Source organism: Liolophura sinensis, chromosome 5 (assembly GCF_032854445.1).
Source record: "Liolophura sinensis isolate JHLJ2023 chromosome 5, CUHK_Ljap_v2, whole genome shotgun sequence".
Lineage (NCBI taxonomy): Eukaryota > Metazoa > Mollusca > Polyplacophora > Chitonida > Chitonidae > Liolophura > Liolophura sinensis.
The window spans coordinates 13,306,646-13,323,273 of record NC_088299.1 but is presented as its reverse complement, the minus strand read 5'-3'; the positions used below and the strand labels follow the sequence as shown (position 1 = coordinate 13,323,273).

The window sequence follows — 16,628 nt, the reverse complement described above, 5'->3', positions numbered from 1 at the left end:
AATATGAGACTATAAGTATCACTAACTGGAAATAACGTTAGGTCTGTTGCTGGGGATATTTGCGTGGTTTTAGTCTGGCATGAATCTCATGTTAATTACTACAGTTTCTGAAAAATCCAAATTACCATGTTTATAATGTGGTGGGAAATTGGATAGTAAATGTTGGTTTTAGTAAAGGTTATCTCCAATATCAAGACAAATTAGTATTTGAGAATCCAACTGAATAAGCTGTATTCAACTTGCAAGGTCCACAAGATTTTGAAAGAAAAGGGTAACAGACTCCAACAGCAAGAACTCCAGTTTCTTGACTTAACACAAGTGTACCTGTCAATAAGGGCCTGATACTTGATATACCAAAAGGTGCATGCAAATGTGCATGCAAATCCAAGTGGCAGGCCTTCTGGTCACCTAGTTGTAACCCCTATTCGCAAAATCCTGTGGCTCTCGTAACATTTCATCACAGACTGAATATTGCTTAATAGCATTCCTATCACTTGGACATTGCACCAAGGAACCTTAACCTAAAATTTATTTGCATAATAAACTGGAAATGTGTTTTCATGTAAGTTGCTTGCCAAGAAATTTGATGTTGTCACAGCACAAGTGCTTGTCAATGTGTCATCGTAACACTGTTATTCCAAAAACGTGAACTGTTGTGCATTGGTGTGGTTTGATCACAACATACAAAGGTATATTCACAATATTTTAAAAAGACCTATATCTATTCCGACGGCACTGAAATGAAATTATTGCCACTGTCAGAAAACCTGCCATTTCAAATGACAAAACATGATAAATTTTACAACATGATGTACAAAGTCTAATGAAGAAACAACTGAAATGATACGGCTTCTAACAGCAATTCGGTTAATATATATTTTTTTTTTTAGGCAGTGCTACTGTCCTCTTTCAATAACTACATTATTACACACACACACACACACACACACACACACACACAGTTAACGCCAAGGCACTACTTCATTAAACTTTGTGAGACTTATACACATGAGAAGTCCATAGCAAGAAAATCTGACATCTTATACATGTTAGGCTATATGCTGTCAAGTCCAAGCTTGACATTTCATAATCATGAAATTGAACTCAGCCGGGTTTGCCGCTTAGAAATGAGCCAACATACTCCTCATAGTGACAAAATAAAGCACTGCACATAAACACAGAATGTATACATTAACATCCAATACTTACAAAATTTGTCAGATCCTGGATATTTTTAGGATCTGAGTTATTGGTGAGGTAATCTTTGCCTGTGTCTGCCATCTCTGTTGATTTGCGTGAAATGTTTGCAGTGCGACTGCGCACTGTGCACTTTTATCCTTTTTGCGGTTGTCGCGGAGGTTCAGACGCGTCGTGATTTGTTTGCCACAAACCGTCATTCACCATTGGATTCTCAGTGTGATCTACTGACCGTTTTCTTTGAAAACGCATTAATTATTCCTCCCTGCTGTGTTACCACGGGTACCGTGTAAGAGTCTTTGACCGAACCTGTTCATGTTTTTGTCATGTCAGTTCCAAATTATGGTTTTAGCTGAATATTTGGAAGTTGTAATTTTCAACAACAACGCTGCACGGCTCGCAGGCAATGTCCAGTTCAACAGTACCTACTTCACAGCAACAAATAAAGCAGTATCTCCGAAAGCACAAAAAGAAATGGAGCGAAGAAAAGAGTGCCTCGGGAGATATAAAGAGATCAGGGCAATCTACAGGACAACGTTCTCTTAATAAGTTAGTAATTCGTGTAATTCAAAGTTTACGGATTTGTTAAGTTGATGCTATTGTCACCTGGGACTATAATATACATTAACCCCAGTTGTCACGTAGTAGAGTGAAAAATCTAAAAAAAATGGATTTAAAATCTGCTTATCATAATCAGCATACGAGAAGCAGGTCGTTGGCTTACATATGCAACTAGCTTGTTTTTACAAACAGCCAAAGGGTTCAGGCCCCTAAAATGGAATTCGTAAAACTTCTTCCCACCTGTATCAAGACGGTCCAGAGCTGTGAACTCATTTGTTTTTTTCCTTTATTACATCACAATTATTGGTGTCTGCTCATAAAACATATATGAAGTACACACACTCTGCAACATCACAGAAGAAAACATATTCTATTGTGATTTGGACCAGCTGTGTAGCTTGTCCTCAAGTCTCCCATTGTAACAAACCAGCCAGAAAGCAATTTTCAATGTAATCCCATGACTGTTGACTGTTGATGCAACTGTTTAAGAATTGCTTTCTTGCAAGTAATAGTGTTGAGTGCCAAAACAGCGTTAATATTGAATGTACTGGTAAAATATTCCCATCATTGCAAATATACCACCTTCTTATTTTAATTGTAATAATTCTTGTTCTTTTAACTGATTTGAAAAAATTTCCTTGGATTCTGCTGAAATAATTTTACACTCATTGTACAAAATTTGGTAATACCAAGATACTTAAATCAGTATAAATTTGCCAGCCAAGTAGATCTTCTTTTGCACTAGCCACTAATCTTAGAGTACCTTTTTGCAAGTTTGCAAGATTACATTTTTATTTTTGGCTCAAGACTTTCAGTCACCTGCTGATTGAAGTGGCTAGCAGATGGTAAGGTAAAATAAAGATACCATGGAAAAGTATAGTAATGTGAACAACAGTAAATGATATTTAAAGACTTTTGACCCATAATAACCAGAAATTATAGTACGTGTATGTTAAACAGAACATTGTGCAATACCAGTATACTGGTATTTAATTTCTGAACAACACCAAATTGTGGATTAGAACTTATGTCACCATGAATCAAGGTGTCGTATAAACTTTCTTGTTATTTAGACAAGTTTTATCAGCAATATGTTAGCACAAGTATGACTGATGGCAGGAGCAAAATGGCAAGTGCCCTGATGTGCACAGTCTCGAGTGCCTGACAAGATGCTTTTGTTTTCGCCCACACTTAAAACTGACCACCCTTATCTAGGTGAAATATTGTTTAACATGTAGACTAAATAAATTAATAAAATTGCCAAACTGTATCCACCGCATAATTTTGCATTACACCAGGTTTCTTCTATATTAAAAAAAAAAACTAGCCTTAATGCTTGCTGATAAATTTGTCAGCTGATGCCAATTTGCAATATCTGAATTATTATTGTGAACTTTTTCTGTATTATTTTTTACATTAATATTAGAATCTAGCTACAGTACAGTGGTTCTGAAAAAAAAAGACATGCTTACAAATCTGCTTTATGTACCAGAACAATAAATGCTCCATCATGTATTTTGTCATAAATCATAATTATAAATTGTTTATGTTAAATGTGTATTATGACTGCTGACATTTATCTTCAGGTCTAATAGCTACAGTTATGTGAAGGCCAAACCAGTGCTAATGAGAAAAGGAAGGACCACAATAGATCAGTAAGTCATCTTTTGTAATCTTTGGAATTTTGAATTTAACATTCAATATTCATTGTTGTCTATTCTTTGATGCCCATGAAAAGTTTCCAGTATACATTAGTTACTCATAGATAAAATATTACCAGCCTACAACACTAAGAACAGTACAAACAATCAACAAATTTGAATGATCATCTTAGTAAATGTTTCTCATTCATTTTTTGTTTCAGTCTGCCTGATGAAGTTCTATATAAGATATTTTCATTTTTTGGAGCTCACCATCTTTTGTTGACAGCCAGAGTTTGTAAACGCTGGAACATCTTAGCAAATGACAAGTGAGTTTAGTCTGCTAGTAGTCTGGATTCGTTCTAACTATATTGTTTTTTCTCCAGTATTGGTTTTTTCTCAAAAACTGATAAATGATATAGACCTTTATTTTGATTTATGGCTGATTTACACGTTGTATGATCTGTTGTGAAAATGCAGACTACAGATGGCTTCTGAAGGTTGCCATTCAAAAGCTCAACACAGAAACACATAGATCTATGTACCAATTTTTTAACAGGCTGAAATAATAATGTTGTGAAAATAATGTCATTGTTTACATATTTTTTTAGCTCAGTTGCATGTTGTGTGTATTTATCATTGTTTTCATTTTCAGTCTGCTTTGGGCTGAAATATTCAAGACATATGCACCAAATAAAAAAAAGGACACCACATTAGAGCCAGAAAACATTCCATTTTCTTTCTGGAAGTCGCAGTGTATAAAAAGGTATGTGAAAGGATTTGCTTGATTGCAAATCTGTGCCAAACCTTGAATTTTATGTTCACAAATGTTTGGGGTCAGTTGTCAAAGAGCAAGATGTCAACAGTGTGAGAGATGTCTTAGCTACTGTTTGCTCTACATGCTTACCTTATGGCTTGATCTCATTGATAGATCGTAGGGACCTGGTGGTCAGAATTAAGTACTGTTTGAGAATATAGTCGTTACTGTTTTTTACTACATAGATCCATTAGTCTTCACTGTATCTGTTGTCCACCTGTTTCATATTTGGACTAAAATTATTGGGCTTCTATTTGTATCACAAAGAGATTTTCTTATACATTAAGTTTGTTTTTCAGGTAAATTAAAGGTTTATGAATTTAAACAAAATGGACATAAAGTGCGTCTAAAAATGGACATATTTTAGATAGTATGACTGTTTTTTATTATTTTTATTTTAATAATTGATTATAGATGCTCAGATCAGAGGAATAAGGACGCATTTCGTCACCTGCGAAAGCTCCACCCGTACACTGGCTTACCAAGAGAGACCAACAAAATCTTAGAGTAAGTATAATGGTCAGACAGTGGTACATTAGGTTAAACTAGCTACACCCGTACACTGGCTTACCAAGAGAGACCAGCAAAGTCCTATAGTAGGTGTGGTAATCAAAAAGTGCTACAAAATGTTGAACTGGCTACACCTACAAGAGAGAGTCAGAGAGAAGGTAGAGCGCTCAAACGATGCTGAACTAGCTTCACCTCTAGAATAGCTGACCAAGAGAGACCTAAAATCCTAGAGTAGGTATAGTGGTCAAACAGTGGTACAGTATATGGAGCTCTTAGCCTGTCATATTACAGTAGTTGCGGATACCACAGGCAGATATCGATAGTTATTCCCAATGCTTTTTGTATTTTTGCAAATTATGATATGCGTGTTGTATGTTGAAATACTGTATTTACCCAAAGTTTGGTATATTAAAATGCACTTTCAGAAACACATAAAGGTCAACCTATCAGCCTCTCAGACAGTCATTCCATGCTAACTGTTTCAGATGGTGTAGTGTTCAGTGTGTTGGTGCTATGACTCACCCTTATTGTTTTACAAATTGCAGTATTCAGTGGCTGTTGATGTCACCACTCACACTCCATGCTCACTCTTGTTTCAGATGGTGTGGTATCCAGTGGCTGTTGATGTCACCACTCCCACTTCATGGTCGCTCTTGTTTCAGACGGTGTGGTATTCAGTGGCTGTTGATGTCACCACTCACACTCCATGCCCACTCTGTTTCAGACGGTGTGGTATTCAGAAGCTGTTGATGTCACCACTAACACTCTATGCCCACTCTGTTTCAGATGGTGTGGTATTCAGTGGCTGTTGATGTCACCACTCCCACTTCATGGTCGCTCTTGTTTCAGACGGTGTGGTATTCAGTGGCTGTTGATGTCACCACTCACACTCCATGCTGGCTCTTGTTTCAGACGGTGTGGTATTCAGTGGCTGTTGATGTCACCACTCACACTCCATGCCCACTCTGTTTCAGACGGTGTGGTATTCAGAAGCTGTTGATGTCACCACTAACACTCTATGCCCACTCTGTTTCAGATGGTGTGGTATTCAGTGGCTGTTGATGTCACCACTCACACTACATGCTGTCTCTTATTTCAGACGGTGTGGTATTCAGTGGCTGTTGATGTCACCACTCACACTCCATGCTGGCTCTTGTTTCAGACGGTGTGGTATTCAGTGGCTGTTGATGTCACCACTCACACTCCATGCTGGCTCTTGTTTCAGACGGTGTGGTATTCAGTGGGTGCTGGTTTTACAGGACAGTCGTGGTGAGCAGCATGAGATGAGAGCTTGTGGGAACTTCCCCTTCTGTATGTCCAGTCTGGTCAGGTGGTACAGCTTACAGTCCCCTTCCCTCAGAGAAATCCGCAAGATACAGGTGTACTCCATCAACCCGCTGTTCTTTGAACGTGGGAGGGCAGTGGCCAACAGGTATTATGTTTCAAATTTTGTTTAGCCGATAATGGCACTAAAAATAATGTACCTTCTGTTTTTAATATTTGTTAATCTTTTTCTGTTATTTAACATCATACTCAAGAATTTTACACTCGCACAGCATTGGTCAATTTTATTAGTGGAGGAAACTAAAGTGCCTGGAGTAAACCACCAACCTTTGGCAAGTTACTTTCGGACTTTCCACTTGACATGCATCACACTGGGGCAAGATAAATAGTCTCAGTGTTAAACACCAATCAGATAAATAAATAAATAGTCATGTGCAAACTTTATGACCACATAAGAGAGCACCATTGACCCTTTCTTACCATTAGGAACTATCAAAGCAAGGTACAAAGCAAGGTACAAGACCATTCCAAGAAAGGTGTTTGTTTTAGGGTAACCTGACCCTGTCAGAAAGAAATGGGAAGGTCAGTCAGGAATTTCTTTTTTGAATTCTGGCTATTTAAAATTAAGAAGATTTGGATTTTAAAGAAATTAAATTCGGGAGGAAATTATGAAAGGAAATTCCATCAACAGCCTAATAAAGGCTCTAGAGTAGGGCACATTTTGGAGGGTTAATAGGGTTACCCACAACAAACATGATGATGGCCTAGTCTTGAAAATTTCTTTTGCAAGAATCATGACCTGTCAAATGCAGGGCAAGAGGACATTGACATCATTTTATTGATGTCAAATGTTCCACTCCCAGCTCATCATGATGATATCACATTAAAGACAGAAGAATGCGACAATTAAAACTGATACATTATAACATTGTGGATATTACACTACGATCCACTGTTGACATAACAATGGCTTAAGGTCCTGCTTCACACCAGGGCTACCTAAATGTAACATGATTGAAAGATAAGCTGCCACCCCACTGGATTAAGGGCTCATCGCAAGTCACCAGGCCTTTTTATGTACAGTTAAGACGATGTGTGAATGCAGTCTGTGCCTACAACTCACATGCAGGAAAGTTTTAATTCTAACATAAAATGATTTGAAATTTTTTGTCTTAATATTATCTGTAGTGAAGATAGTGCACTTACATGGAGGAAGTTGAGGTGAAAGTTTGATTATATTATACATGCAGATAAATAATTGATGTGGAAAGAGCAGCTTTTCTTGCTAAACAGATGTTCGTGTTATGGCTGTTTAATTTCAGTCCATACCAGAGAAGTCTATTGTTAGAGTTAGAGCTGAAGTGGGATAGCTGGGTGAGAACAAACTCCCCCACCTCATCAGATGACCTAGTGAACCTCTACTTACTACCCCAGGGTGTCATGCTGGCCACATGGAAGGTAATTCGTCACATTCTGCTTCTCTAGTATAGTTTACACTACATTATGAAAACCTCTAATGAATGAAGCCTTGTCGTAATCGCAAAGCTTTATTATAGTTATTCAGTGGGAGTTAAAAGACTCACTTGCTCATTTAGACAAAGGTACACTGTCTTGTCTTCTGATTGGTCAGTGAATTGTCAGTCTGTTGGTCAATGTATGCCATACTTATTTCATCTTATGCAAAGAATTTTTATGTTGGAATTGAAGTCTGTGATTGGTGAAAAGACTTTCCATAGCCTGTCTGTCATCTGATTATCTGTAAACATGTTATTATAAATACATGTGTATGCTCCACTTCCAAAGTCTGCATATTTAAATGAAAGGTTAAATGATATGACGATTAATATTCTTTTCCTAAATGATCAGAATTTGCAGGATATTAGTGCCTTTTTAGCTCTCCTATACAGATTTACGAGAGGTATTGTGAGTGAGGGATCAGATGCTGACAGTGGCGGTGTCAGTGGCGGTGTCAGTGTCCAGTTTAATTAAAGTTTTTCAGCGATCATACGGTTGCAGTGGCCACCCATAATACACAAATAGCCAATCTTTGGTGTCGATTTGCATATCAAGACCAAGGAATTTTTTACCTCATAGCTCAACACTTTCTTAACCATTCACAGGGTTGCAATTGCAACCCACAGTACATGGATTGCCAAATGCAGTTTGCAGTTTTCACATCAAAGATCTCTGGGAAAATTTGTTCATGCTCCCCATGGTGTCTACTGCTCCATAACTTATGAAGTCACTGCTCTGCAATCCTTATCTGCTTTGCAACCGTCATATGTGTGACAGTATGGTAATTTTGGCCTTTCTTTTTGTTTTAAGGTCAGTATTTTAATGTATCACATGACTTGAACATTATGCAGTTTTACGAAATGTTCAGTCAGGCAAGCTACCAGTATTCTCTGAAGCCCTTGTCTTTTATTTTTAAGCCTGAGGTGATCGTTCATAATAAATTACTGATGATTGACCTAATTCAGTGTCTTAGTTTAAGATGTAGTATTACCTCTACGCTGTACATGTACCTTTCTAACGGTATGTGTCACTTGTTTACATGTGTGGGTGATGTGTTTACAGGGTGATGGTGAACTGGCATTCGTGGCTGCATGTTTACATCATCACCAGCTGGTACAGAGGTGTCTCTATGGAACACGACAAAGGTAAATATCCAGAACACTGTGAGAGGTATATAATTACATGGAAGTCAGAAAATGTTAAGAGATGTGGTGGGGTTCATACATGTGTTTGAGGTGCTTATCATGGAATTCTCACACTCATAACCGTTCAGATTGGCGGTCCCTGGTCTAGTGGTTAAAGCGCTCGCCAAAAATTCTTGAGTATAACATTAAACAACAATTAAATAAAATAAATAAATAGTGTGTGAGCATGTTTTCTCGCTTTGCTGCAAATTTACATGTATCTATTTGATTAGAGTTTTACGCCATACTCTAGAATATTTCACTTATACAACGTCAAACAGCATTATGGTTGGAGGAAACCGGGCAGAACCCAAGGGAAACTCACAACCATCTGCAGGCTGCTGGCTGACCTTCCCACGTATGTCTGGAGAGGAGGCCAGCATGAGATCAAATTTCCATGTATAAGACATGTATTTGATTTACAATGTATATGATAAATGTTTATGCCGTTCTCAAAATTGATACAACAGCTAAAATGTTTATGGATGATAGAAACTTGGCAGTCTTTAGGAAACTGCTGCAACACATTTGTTTTGTCTGTTTCTCTTTTGGCGAGAGGGGGCAGGGGGAAATGTCTGGGTGTGGCATTTGCGGTTGATGTGGTTCTGAAAGGATTGGGTCAGCCATTGTCAGTGCATGGTCCTTGTGTGAAACCATATCATGACAGTTACAAGCTTAGCCACTGGCATGATGTTACTCAAATTTCGTTGAATGTAAGATAATACCTGCTTTTTGTGTTTCTTTTTTTGACAGTGCATTCATTCCAACTCTACCAAAGCCAGTGTTTGATGATGTGGACAAAACTTATGGTAAGCTGAAATTCTTTCATTGCTACATTTCTATATGTACACTCATGCTGGCTCCCTCTCTGGACGTACATGGGAAGGTCTGTCAGCAACCTGCGGATGGTCGTGGGTTTTACCCGAGCTCCCAGTGTCCTCCCACCATAATACTGGTCGCCATCATATAAGTGAAATATTTCTTCAGTAGGGCGTAAAACACCAATCACCCAATGATGTGAACAACACAAGAAGCCTTGCTAAAGCAGATAGGGTAATGAATATTTGGTGTACAATTTGTGTTAAACAGTGCTGCTGTTGTTGAAATATCACACTGTCTTCTTTGCCTTCATGATCACAGTACAGTTGTATGATAAAAGTGATCACCATATTTTGTTGATCAGGTCTCCATGACTACAGCTGTACAATGGAGCTACATCATCAGCGGCAGTCCATCTGGAACCAGCAGTTCAGACGCCTTCACTGTAAACGAGAAAACTTGGGTGTGTACGGTCCTCCCTGGATAATTATGAGATAAATATGGGATAATTATGGGATAATACATACACTGTAAATCTTTAACCATGTTAACCACTAAAGAGCTTTTCTCACTGAGTGAGTGAGTGAGTGCTTGGGGTTTAACATTGTACTCAACAATTTTTCAGTCATATGATGACACTTTTCTCAGTGGAATTTATGCATACAATTATTTTGGCAAATGATGCAAAAAATGATTTGTTTGTGGCATTAAAGATGCAAGCTTCATAAAGCTGTGCAAATATTTCTCTACGCCCCATAGTTGTTTCAAAATATAGGTTGTGGAGGTGTTTGGAAAGGTTGAAGAATTAGGGTAGACAAGTAAATTTTAATAGGAACTTGCTAGAAGGCTGGGCTAGTAAACACATTTGAGCATACTCTTAGGACATTCCTTTGGACATTCTGAGCTGGAGAAAGCCATAAAAGCTGTCAAGCAATCACTAAAGATGAAGGTTGAAGAATTAGTTATGTTGTATGGGCTGAATGGAGTGATTTTGAACCTTAGCCATGCTGTCCTCAGTGTCATTATCGTGTTGTTTCTATTTCAGTGGGTGGATACGCTTTTTTTGACCTTATCCGACCTGATTATTCCTCAGACCACAGTATAATTTCACAGAAAATTGTCCTTCCCTGGAAAACAGATGCCTTTAAGGGCAGACTTGAGGTTAGTCGTGCATTCAGCTGTTGAAGTGTATGTACATGTGGGGCCCGGGGTGATACAGAGGACCAGTCTACTGGAAGTTCCCTGGCTGTGGATTGGCTGCAAATCAGAATCCATGGGGCTCTAGCATGTGTGGTCTCCAGCTTCATGACAAGATTTAGGTACCTTGTAAAGGGCGGTGGTTTCCTCGAGATCAGGTCTAAAAAAGACCAGGCTTTAAACTACAGGTTTCCTAAGACTCCAGCAGTCAGTCCAGGAATTAAACAACCTGCTGTGGTGATGTCAAAGCCGATGGCTGTCAAAACAACAGTGTGTGTGTGTGTGGGAGGGAGGAGGCAGGGGGGTTGCCTAAATTTGGGTAAGCAGTCTCGCATTCCCAGTTTGTTCAGTGATGACGTCATTTCCGAATATTCCCAGCCACTGAAGGACATATGTCTAAAAGAGAGGGGTTATTAAGGAATGTAGAGTGTGGCATATCTTTTTGCCATCTTAAATACACCAGAAGCGCAATGCACTTGACCTACTCAAGGAGCATATGGCTAAATTGCAAAAGAGTGCTCGCTTATCATCAGTGGAAAGAGGTTCATTCTCCTGTTATAGAAATAACTGGCTAAATTGATAACATGGTCACATTTTCTACTTTCTTAATCTACGTGATTTTGCTTTATACTTTGAATTGTGATATCTCGATTGTGCAACATTGCACAAACGAAAAGGTATACCTTTCGGACTTAATATGGGATACATTATCGATACATGTAAACATTTGGTCTAGTGGTGTATCGTTTTTTAAGCTGTACATTATCTGTTATTTTGTCCTGTATCTGTTGGCCTGTAGAATGTGACTATACTGGATATGACCATTTTGGATGAACAAGGACATCCATTTTGGTGTTTAAGGTAAGTTATACTATCTTACTAGAGTGATGTTACTCAGATTCCATTAAATGTAAGATAATACTGTCTTCTTTTATATTGAAATTTCAGAAGACATCACAAATGAATTTTTTGTAACTTTCTCCATAAATAACATCAATTTTATGTTACTATAACGACTTTATACTTCTTTTACGAAAACTGATTTACGAAGTTTAATGAAAGTTGGCACTGAATGGCAAGTGAATAATGCAATTGTAAATCTGGCATATTTACACATTGTCAAGTAAAAATCAAAAGGTTTTTGGAGAACTACCTCTGGTATGAAAAGTTCAGGAGTTACAAATTATCTTGAGGCTGTATTCGTCCAACTTGAACTTATTAACTACATGTAGACGTAAAAATTAATAGAAGAAATGCTGATGCATATTCTTGAATGAGCATTTGACAGTTTGACCTTGTATGCAACAGTTTGACCTTTTACATTTCAGCTCTCCGGTTTCCCTGCAAAGTACTAGTGAAGGTAAGTATATTTACACTTAGTCGAGAAGAACAGAAAAATAATACCAAACTTCAATGACAGAAATATAACTGGTTTTCAAACAAGTAATTATAAAATCAGAATCATTTAAAATATTAACCGTATGTACATATTTATCCCATAATTTGCCTGTGTCAGTGATATACCAACAGTACGTTATATAAATAAACTGCAATTTTGATTGGTCACCTGAACTTTCATTGACAAGTTTATCCAATCAAAATGTACAACTGCATGCTGGACTACTTCTGTTGCTTGTTGCCGTGAAAAAAAAAAACAAACAGGCTAGCAGTTGCTTACTACACCTTGACACCAGTTTACACTGGTTTCTTGGTACCAAATGGTGCACTTTTTTGGACACTGGATAGGCATAAAATTGATCTTCATGAAACGTGGAAGATAGCAAAGGCTGGTGAAAGGAGTGGTTGACGCTGTACGCCTAAAACAAGATACTCACAAACATGAGTTCAACCGTCAAGGACAGCAGCATGCCTCAGTATCAGGTTTTCATATTAGAGTATGAACTGGCTTGCAGCTGATGTACATCAAGATTATTCGTAGATCTAGTCCATGCTATTTGCCACATCGAACACAATAATTGGTCGTGACTGTGACTTTCAGATTCAACATCACATCTACCATCACAAGGAAAGTTCAAAACAAAACCAAAATCAAGCTCTTGGAAACATCCTAGATTCTGTTTTGTTGCATTCTCCAAGTTCCAAGATAGTTAGTCGACCAGCAAATACGCTGTAAGTTTTCAGGTGAATTGTTCGCACTAGAAGCCTAAAGTTGAATATTTCGTTCAGTATGATGTTCGAAATCACCGCTCCTTGCACCCTGCAAGTCATTGTGTGACATCAGTTGTCATAGAGATATGACCTAGATTTAGGTCACAATTTTGGAGCCAAATTTTTCGATAAATGAGCTGTTATGAATGCCGATAATTTGGAAAAAATTCGAATTTGTCAAATCTTATCGTAAATTAATGGACTGTGATATGTTTCTGATCACAGAAATAACAGATTTCCACAGTGTTTTCGAGAACTATACTTAGTGAAATGTGTGGTTCGGTTTCAGCCGTTTCACATATATCGATATCAGTACGTATCTCATTTACATACTTGTCAAAATGAACAGACGTTGACTTCACTATTAACAACCAAAAAACGTTTAAAATAAATTATGGGATAAATACGATATACAATTCGTGACCCATTATATCAAATTTATTAAACTTTACAGCACTTGTTTAATAAAATTGATATAATGGGTCACTCATTGTATATCCTCTATATGCATGTACACGACGGCTGTATATGCAGACTTTACACTTGGTTTCCTCATAACATAAGAATGACCTCCGTGGTGTAAGTGAAGTGTTCTTGAGTACCGAGTTTATATATCCCAATCAAATTTCTGAATGAAGATGTTTTCAACTTTAATTATGAAGTTGAGGCATCACCACGTAAGTGGAAAATGTGGGCATGTCCCCGACTTCATTATTATTACTGTTGAACCTACATACAACTAGGAAGTCTATAGCGGTATGTTTTTATTCCTGTTTGTGTGTAATTCAGCCACACAGGTATATGTATAATCACTCTCTCTCATTGCTTTTTGTAGGTTTAAGTTTTGATTACAGTTCAGATGGATGTTGTTGTATAAAGTATGTTGAACCCAAAGGAAAGGTCGTTATGGAACTTAACTGGGTATGTATTTGAACAGTATACAACAGTATACCACGTGAAACCAATATGTTAACCTGATTTGTTTCTTAAAGTTTCCTGAATCACAACTGGAATTTCAATATTCCATTGCCTCAGAGCCTTGGTTGTAATAAATACCCTAAATGATCTAAAGTTTGGCCCACAAAAGTCCATTTTCAGAGGCAAAAAAATGTCACGAAATACTATTTTTAGTGCTGAAGCTTACCATTTCCCAGTAGAATATCATCCCATATCCCAAGCAAACCTCAAGACACCTTTCTAAAAATTAGTAGAACTCTAAAAATCAGGAATCAGTAAGCAGACATGGACGAAATCTATTGTCATTTAGGATAGTCTTGGCCTTTCAGTTGCAGTAAATGTCCTAAAATTTTGCCAATGACTGTTGCATATTGTGCTTGATTCTGTGAGTTTTATTGGTCTGAGTATCTGAGGTTTGTTTGGAAGGTTGGATGATATCCTACTGATAAATGCACCAAAATGTAATTATTTATTACATTTATTGCCTCCAAAAATGCAAATTTTGGGTGAAATGTTATGTAATTTACAGTAGTTTGTATGTTACTGGAATCATTTGCATGACACCAAACTGATATACACATTGCGTTTGCTCTTTGTATGAAAACTTACACATATGTGTCACATGTGGGAAAATTTGTTAGTTTTGTTTTTTACAAAAGGGTTGTGGTATTTCTACCGCTGGCAACTGTTGTAAGCCTATAAGTGAAGTATTCTTAAATCGATATTCATAAGGTGCAATTATCGAGTTGAAAGAGAATGGTATATGTGCTATTCCAAGTGATTGTGGCATTCAGCACATCGCATCATCTAAACACAGCTTATGAAATAGGCTCGAAATAGAAATTCTGACAACAAAATCAAATCGTGTGAACACAGCTGTGAGGTATTAGAAACCAAAAAATGTCTAAGTATTTATTTCAGTAGAACTACTTTTTGGCGTTCCACTGTTAGGTGTATTATCATGCGTGATTCTGAAGGTATGTTTATGTTGCAGAGTCCCGATAGAGAACAGTATTTTGTGACACGCTTATTGGTGGCTGTATCCCTGCAGGCCATCAATGACTGGTTCGGCACTTTGTATAAATGATCAGCAAAGAGGGATACAATACAGCAGGAAAGTAAACACGCTTACTTGTGGCTGTATCCCTGCAGGCCATCAATGACTGGTTCGGCACTTTGTACAAATGATCAGCAAAGAGGGATACAATACAGCAGGAAAGTAAACACGCTTATTTGTGGTTGTATCCCTGCAGGCCATCAATGACTGGTTCGGCACTTTGTATAAATGATCAGCAGAGAGGGATACAATACAGCAGGAAAGTAAACATGCTTACTTGTGGTTGTATCCCTGCAGGCCATCAATGACTGGTTCGGCACTTTGTATAAATGATCAGCAAAGAGGGATACAATACAGCAGGAAAGTAAACACGCTTACTTGTGGTTGTATCCCTGCAGGCCATCAATGACTGGTTCGGCACTTTGTACAAATGATCAGCAAAGAGGGATACAATACAGCAGGAAAGTAAACACGCTTACTTGTGGTTGTATCCCTGCAGGCCATCAGTGACATCTGAAGCTTTATTCTCCCTCACTGGAGATGAGACAGTGTATGTCTTGGAACTTATTCCATCATTAAACTAAAGCGTACTTCTTGCTGCAGCTAATGGGGAAACTCATCAAACTCCTCCCTGTCTTTATCAAGATGGTCTAAAGCTGTGAACTCGTTTGTTCTTTCCTATATTACGTCACAATGATTGGTGTATGTGTGATCATAAAACATATATGAAGTATACAGGCATTGTAACGTCATAGAAGAAAATATGTGTTCTATATGCATTTGGACCTTTTGTGTAGCTTGTCCTCAAGTCTCCCATTGAGTACAAATTAACCTCTTGCTGGTTTCTGTAGCTTTCAAGTCATTAGGTCCTACAACAAGGAGGCACATTACATGCACTCTAAGGATTCCATCATCGTCATATTACTGAAAAATTGTTAAGTACGACATTAAACCCCAAGCATTCACTCACTCACTCACTCAAAAGTTAGTCCAGGCTAAAGTGTCATTTACTTTGGTGATAGAATAATACTGGTATTAAGATTTAAGCCTTAAACCTAACTCTAACACACTTTTGAAGTACTGGCACTAACTCTGGGCCCAAACAGATTGTAACTTACTTGAATGGCCAGGTGCACATATGGTCCAATACTGAACATGACTCGCCAACAGTATGATGGATGTTTTATTTGGGCTATCGTCTTCGTGGCATCCCGGAAAGCAGTTAGAGAAGAAACACTCTGCATGTTAAAGTTGTGATAATGTGACATTCTGTAATTATTCAGCCTTTGCATCTGTCTCTGCCACCAGTATTTTAAATCATTCTCAGACAACTGTGGGATGTAGAGATATAAATTGCAGTTTCTGAAGCTTGAATCTTTAATAACACAAGTTCATTTTTAGCATCATTTTCATAATTACTGTATACACAGATTCCACTGGAAGAAGTAGTTAAGTGGTATATGACACTATGCCTTCTTTCAAACTGGTAACATATAAATTCATAGTTCACACCTATGTACATGTACTGTTTACCTCCTGTATATACACTATTTTACTCGAGGACTACATGTTCTATATACCTGATCTCTTTCATCGTATTTTCTTGGATCAGAATGACCATCCAACAGTTTTGGATGCTAATTTATTATGAACCTTGTTCACGGAAATAAAATGTTTACTGAAGTGTTTTGTGTTGAATTAGTCATCTTAGTGCCAAAGTT

The 16,628-nt window shown here is 37.7% G+C and overlaps 1 protein-coding gene across 1 annotated transcript; it reads left to right on the top strand.

Moving 5' to 3' along the window:
• Window positions 1-1,402: 1,402 nt before the first annotated feature.
• Window positions 1,403-16,566, top strand: LOC135465732 (F-box only protein 15-like). Its single transcript, XM_064743053.1, has 15 exons — window positions 1,403-1,746; window positions 3,345-3,413; window positions 3,623-3,727; window positions 4,054-4,164; window positions 4,630-4,722; window positions 5,951-6,157; window positions 7,332-7,467; window positions 8,587-8,669; window positions 9,462-9,517; window positions 9,892-9,990; window positions 10,573-10,688; window positions 11,524-11,585; window positions 12,053-12,084; window positions 13,729-13,814; window positions 14,845-16,566. Exons 1-15 carry the CDS (start codon window positions 1,604-1,606, stop codon window positions 14,935-14,937), a joined length of 1,491 nt encoding a protein of 496 aa, XP_064599123.1. The 5' UTR covers window positions 1,403-1,603; the 3' UTR covers window positions 14,938-16,566.
• The last annotated feature ends 62 nt before the right edge of the window (window positions 16,567-16,628 follow it).

Bases quoted from the DNA above. Each gene is read 5' to 3' on its own strand.
- LOC135465732 (XM_064743053.1), top strand. From the start codon at position 1,604: ATGTCCAGTTCAACAGTACCTACTTCACAGCAACAAATAAAGCAGTAT. The intron at 8,670-9,461 runs GTAAATATCCAG...TTTTTTTGACAG, and splicing joins CTCTATGGAACACGACAAAG to TGCATTCATTCCAACTCTAC. The intron at 9,991-10,572 runs GTGTGTACGGTC...TTTCTATTTCAG, and splicing joins CTGTAAACGAGAAAACTTGG to TGGGTGGATACGCTTTTTTT.